This window comes from Micropterus dolomieu, linkage group LG17 (genome assembly GCF_021292245.1).
Source record: "Micropterus dolomieu isolate WLL.071019.BEF.003 ecotype Adirondacks linkage group LG17, ASM2129224v1, whole genome shotgun sequence".
Classification (NCBI taxonomy): Eukaryota; Metazoa; Chordata; class Actinopteri; order Centrarchiformes; family Centrarchidae; genus Micropterus; species Micropterus dolomieu.
In genome coordinates this window covers 36,621,582-36,626,999 of record NC_060166.1, presented here as the reverse complement: position 1 = coordinate 36,626,999, position 5,418 = coordinate 36,621,582, and the positions used below count along the sequence as shown (strand labels likewise).

At 42.8% G+C, this 5,418-nt stretch overlaps 2 protein-coding genes, 1 long non-coding RNA gene and 2 other non-coding genes across 5 annotated transcripts in view; 1 reads left to right on the top strand and 4 right to left on the bottom strand.

Moving 5' to 3' along the window:
• polr2d (RNA polymerase II subunit D) overlaps positions 1-336 on the bottom strand; it is a 3,727-nt gene extending 3,391 nt beyond the window's left edge. The window contains exon 1 of the mRNA XM_046075020.1: positions 12-336. Coding sequence (XP_045930976.1) covers positions 12-90 — 79 coding nt within the window. The 5' untranslated portion in view covers positions 91-336. The remainder of the gene's footprint in view (positions 1-11) is intronic.
• A 347-nt stretch (positions 337-683) lies between these two features.
• Positions 684-755, bottom strand: trnag-ucc. Its single transcript has one exon. It is a non-coding gene; the product is annotated as a tRNA-Gly (tRNA).
• A 529-nt stretch (positions 756-1,284) lies between these two features.
• On the top strand, positions 1,285-2,356 carry LOC123986643. Its single transcript, XR_006828918.1, has 2 exons — positions 1,285-1,902; positions 1,989-2,356. It is a non-coding gene; the product is annotated as an uncharacterized LOC123986643 (long non-coding RNA).
• trnag-ucc lies at positions 1,727-1,798 on the bottom strand. Its single transcript has one exon. It is a non-coding gene; the product is annotated as a tRNA-Gly (tRNA).
• Positions 2,357-2,604: 248 nt separating the features above from the next.
• Positions 2,605-5,418, bottom strand: part of LOC123986638 (sodium/potassium-transporting ATPase subunit beta-3-like) — a 15,058-nt gene continuing 12,244 nt past the window's right edge. Inside the window, exons 5-7 of the mRNA XM_046075013.1 lie at positions 4,462-4,512; positions 3,724-3,810; positions 2,605-3,625 (exon numbers count right to left, since the gene is read on the bottom strand). Of these exons, the coding sequence (XP_045930969.1) occupies positions 3,458-3,625; positions 3,724-3,810; positions 4,462-4,512 (306 nt within the window). The 3' untranslated portion in view covers positions 2,605-3,457. The remainder of the gene's footprint in view (positions 3,626-3,723; positions 3,811-4,461; positions 4,513-5,418) is intronic.

Sequence of the window (5,418 nt, the reverse complement as noted above, 5' to 3'; positions counted from 1 at the left end):
CAAACACCGACCTTTAGGAAACAGCAGCTGGGAAGCATCTTCTTCAACATCACCGACGTGAGCAGGAGCCGCGCCGCCTCCGGCCGCCATGACACACAGCGGCTAACGGCTAACGGCTAACTGGCATCAGAGGAGACACAAAAACGGCGGGCGGCGGCAGCAGCCGGTCCGGAGTTTAAAGTCCGGCTCCCGGAGGCTCCCGGCGGTCTGAGGACGGACTAGGTGGACCGGAGAAGTTTCAGCAGCCTGAAAACGGACGCGGGTTTCTGCTCGGCGCCTTTTCAGTCACACAAAAACACGAACAACCGCTTCCGAGTCTGAAGAGTATCATTTCCGGTCTGTAGCCGGCCTCCTTCAAAATAAAAGGAGTGTCAAACAGCGCCCCCCGGCGGACAGTAAATGTCACAGCACTGAGTCTTACGAGCAGTTTACTACGCAAACATATTACAGGCCAGAGGATTTCTACAAATATATAAATATAAAACTGACATAATATAAAAAAGAATTAAAAAATATAAAAGAATAAATGAAAATAATGAAGAGTAACAAAGTAATGCACTTAAACCAGTGAGACAATTTTTCATCATCCAGTCATTTCATTTCTTACCTGCTGTAACTAATTCTATCGCCATCGTTGAAATCAAAACTGAAGTTTGTCAGCGGGGGGGAAAAAAATACACGTTTGCGTTGGCCGGGAATCGAACCCGGGTCAACTGCTTGGAAGGCAGCTATGCTAACCACTATACCACCAACGCATCTGGTGAGCAGGGCTCCTCTGTCTGATGTGGCGTCCAACATCTGGCCCGCGAACGGTTAAATCTGTTTCTAACAGAAATCTGAAAGCTTTGTAAAAAGGAGCTTCTCAGAGCCGACAGGTCGGGGTTATTTTCTGATCTACCTTTTTACATCCAGTCTATGATAAACACCTGTGGGAGCAGGAGCTGAATTCGTTCTTTAAAGAGGAAACATGTTTAATAAATGTTCAGTATCATAAATCTAAAGAACAAACAGTAGAGTTTCTGCTAAACAAGAAGATTAGAATTAAGATTTTCCCTCAACAGGTAACTTCAGCCACCCGTCGTTCATCTAAAGGCCACAGCGTCTAAAACTAACCGTGGCTGTTTAATGCCAACGTTAGCTGTAACTTAGCTGTTTAATGCTAATGTTAGCTGTAATGTACCTGTTTAACTCCAACATAAGCTGTTACTTAGCTGTTTTATGCTATTGTTAGCTGTAACGTAGCTGTTTAACACCAACGTTAGCTGTAATGTAGCTGTTTTTAACGCTGTTTAATGCTAACAGTAGCTGTCAGTTAGCTGTTTTATGCTAACGTTAGTTGTTACGTAGCAGTTTAATGCTAACAGTAGCTGTCACTTAGCTGTTTTATGCTAAAGTTAGCTGTGACTTAGCTGTTTTATGCTAACGTTAGCCGTGACCGCTCAGGGCTGAAGCTAAATGCTACAGTTCAGGTGAACACGAGAAGGAACGTGGCGGCAGCGTTGGCTATCGTTTCAAGTATGTCAGTTCTGGTTCTGATCCCCACAGATCTCGTCATCGCTTTCTGATGAAATCCAAATGTGTAAATCAGCTTTAAAACCAGACTGACCTCATCTGTCCCTCCCTCCGGTTTTTACTTTATTACCTGCTGTTTCTAATTTCACCATCTTTGACGTCAGATATCAGCCTGCAGCCTGGTGAAAAAGTTCCACACCCAGGAAAACAGATCTGCGCTGGCCGGGAATCGAACCCGGGTCAACTGCTTGGAAGGCAGCTATGCTAACCACTATACCACCAACGCATCTGGTGAGCAGGGCTCTCTGTCTGATGTGGCGTCCAACATCTGGCCCGCGACCAGTCGCAGGACAACAGCCTTTAACATGTGTTAAATGAAACAAATGAAACGTGAGCTCCGAATGTTTCTACCATAAATAATGACGTTAGATTTAGTTATTGTTGGACAAACAGATTTAATTCTTTTTACTTCACAGATTCCTTAATAAAGGGAGCTGGAGGACCTCTACAGATTGTAGTCACTAGATGAACTGCATGGCGTGCAGGAGGACGTGTGATCAAGCGTTTCCATTATCTGCTGACTGACTCGCCTTTTTTTGGAGGATGAAGTAATTGTTTCCACCTTTATGGCCCGCAAGAAACAACAAGGTGAAAGAACTGTAGTTTCCCCGCAGCACGCCGTGTCACTGACCTCCGCGTCACATAGTTAGACAGCGTAGAAAAGAGCAGTTGTCTTTTCCTGAGTCCTTATGAATTCTCCTTCACATCTGTTTAGGTTTAGAGTCAAATATTTTATGTTTATTTGTCTCAGAGATTTTTATTAGAATTAAAGATTATGACAGTAGTTTAAGGTCTTGTCATTACGCAGCTATAATAAGCCTACGGTCTACTTTTTTTACTTTACTTTAAAATAGACGTAAAACTGGTTGTCACATTACACAAGAAATAAAATACACAGAAAGTATCAGTGTCGGCAGTCCCAGCCTGGGTATTACTTGGTATCAGATAGTAAAGGCGGTAAGTGGTGTCGCACATCGCTACCTGTCGTCGTTCCTTCAGCAGACAGAAACGTAAAAAAAAAACATGAATCTGTTTGTTTTAGAGTCTTTTATTCAGGATAGAAACTGCTGAGTCGTCAGGATCAATAATCACACAACACTCAAAGTCACGTTTAAAAATCTGTGCGCGTGGTTGTACAGTCGGGTTACAGTGGGAGGAGCTTAACAGATTCATAAACTATATATTAGCATTATTTCTGACAGTTTGTCCTGTAGAGGGCGCTCTCTGCTGCAGGTCTACGCAGAGCGCCCCCTGCAGGAGCCGTTGCCATCATCATTAATAATCTGTCCCTAACACAGAGTCACAGTGACACGACTTTAAAACAGGAAGCTAGAATTCAGGTGAAACATGAAACACAGCGATCCGGCTGCTGGACCGTCCCTGAACGAATTCACGCCGAGTCACATGTTCAGCGTGGTGTTCTATTACAAAGGCATGAAGCTGATTACCGGGTCACTGAGCTGGTTTCTGTAACGGACTACTGGGATCGTATTAAAACACTATCATACACACATCTGAAAACAGCTCACAACAGACCTGATCCGCTCCAGCTGTCTGAACGGGTTAAACTGGAGTCACTCTGGTTTATGTTTGGTCTACTGAGGAGCACATCTGTAGTAAAGAAAAACATCTGGACCAGGGTTAGGGTTAACCGGGTCTGAACCAGATCAGGTCTGAAACAGATCAGGTTTAAAGGGTTCTGGCAGTGTAACCATATTTAGATCTCAGTGGTCCAGATCTGGTTTCCTGATAACAGTCTGAACAGGATAAACCAGATTCAGATGTCAAGGATTAGATCAGGTCTGGATTACAACGTGTCAAGAACTGGAGGGGTGTTTCCAGTTGAAATTCAGTTTGTGGTGTCCATGGAAACCGGTGAGTCCCGTCACTCCGACACTTTGACCCGGAAGTTGACCCGACCCATAAACTTGTCCCGGTCGTCGTTGTTACGCAGGTCTGAACCCTCAACTTTACACTCCACCGCCAGCTCCACGTTGTAGTCTTCTTTTGTCAACAACAACTGCACCGCGACCAGGGGCTGCACGTAGTCCGGCTGTCGACGGAGAGAAAAGTTTCCAGTTCCAAGAGCTTTGTATTAAACTCCATTAAATAAAAACAGTACTGCAGATGAACTCGTCAGTGTTTACTCACATGAGCTTTCTTGCCGTAGTACGGGAAAAACATTCTGTCCAGACGACCTTCTGATGGGAAGTACTGCATCTGTAACGGGCCGTCTCTCTACCACACAGACAGATTCATTAGAATACGAAGACTAATTCTTTAAATGCAATGAACCTTTTGATCTGAAGGATCTCCGGGTTCTGACCCGCTCCAGTTTCATCACAATAACAGCCATGCAGACCAATAATGGTACGAAATACTGACACTTTGGGCCCAATGTGGACATTTTCACTTACGGGTGTACTCACTGTTGTTGCCAGCGGTTTAGACATTAACGGCTGTGTGACGTGTTATTTTGAGGGGACAGCAAATTTACACTGTTATACAAGCTGTACACTCACTACTTTACGTTGTAGCAAAGGGTCATTTCTTCAGTGTTGAAGATATATAAACATAATCTCAAACTGTAAAATATATCTGCATGTGTCACACAGTAAAAATATTATCACAGATTCATGAATGTTATTCTATATACAACTAAACAGTTTTAATTTTTGTGCAGTTCTGTTTCAGGATCTCCACGTCTTCGCTTATTGATAGTGATTCATCAGCGCCTGTTTTCTGTAATAATTTAATCAAACACCTGACGATATGCCTACAAAATGAGCTTCTGAAGCTAAAGTAGCATTTCTCCACCCCTGCCTTAAACCTTTGCACAGTACTGTGTGTGTGTTTGTGTATATGAGTGTTTATCTGTGTGTGTCTCACCTTGGCCGTGCAGTTGATGTAGGGGTCTCCTCTGGGTTTCAGTCCGATCACCTACACGCAGACTGTTGTTTAGTGCATCATAGTTTTCTTTATTATGTTTTAATTTTTATTAAGTCTATTTTATTTTATAAATTATATTTGCAATGATAAAATAAAAATCTGAGGACACGTCAGGTATGTGAACCTGCAGGGTACAGATGCTTCAGGTAACTCAGTGGTGAAACTCACCTCACTAACATGGAGGAGGATTTAAACACAGCACAGATAAAAAAAACAGAACCGACTCGCAGGTTTCCACATGCAGAAGACACAGTGCTCTACTACTAGTTCCTAATTTTCATTTTACAAAAACTTCCACGTCCTTATTAAACAGACGCAATAGAAAATAAAAACACAGTGCTTCGTTAATATCAGTTCAACTACAAGCTGCTTCAGGATGTTAAAACCTGGATGACCTGTAATTTTCTCATGTTAAACTCAGATAAAACTGAAGTTATTGTTCTGGGGCCTAAGCACCTCCGTGACGCATTATCTAAAGATATAGTTTCCCTGGATGGCATCGCCCTGGCCTCCAGCAACACTGTGAGGAATCTTGGAGTTATCTTTGATCAGGACATGTCGTTTAAGTCTCACATTAAGCAAATTTCAAGGACCGCCTTTTTTCACCTACGTAATATTGCGAAAATCAGGAACATCCTGTCTAAAAATGATGCAGAAAAACTAGTCCATGCATTTGTTACTTGTAGGCTGGATTACTGCAATTCCTTATTATCAGGCTGCTTAAAAAAGTCCGTTAAGACTCTTCAGCTGATCCAGAATGCTGCAGCACGTGTTCTGACAGGAACCAGGAAAAGAGATCACATTTCTCCTGTTTTAGCTTCTCTGCATTGGCTTCCAGTAAAATCCAGAATAGAATTTAAAATCATTCTTCTTACCTACAAAGCTCTTAATGGTCAG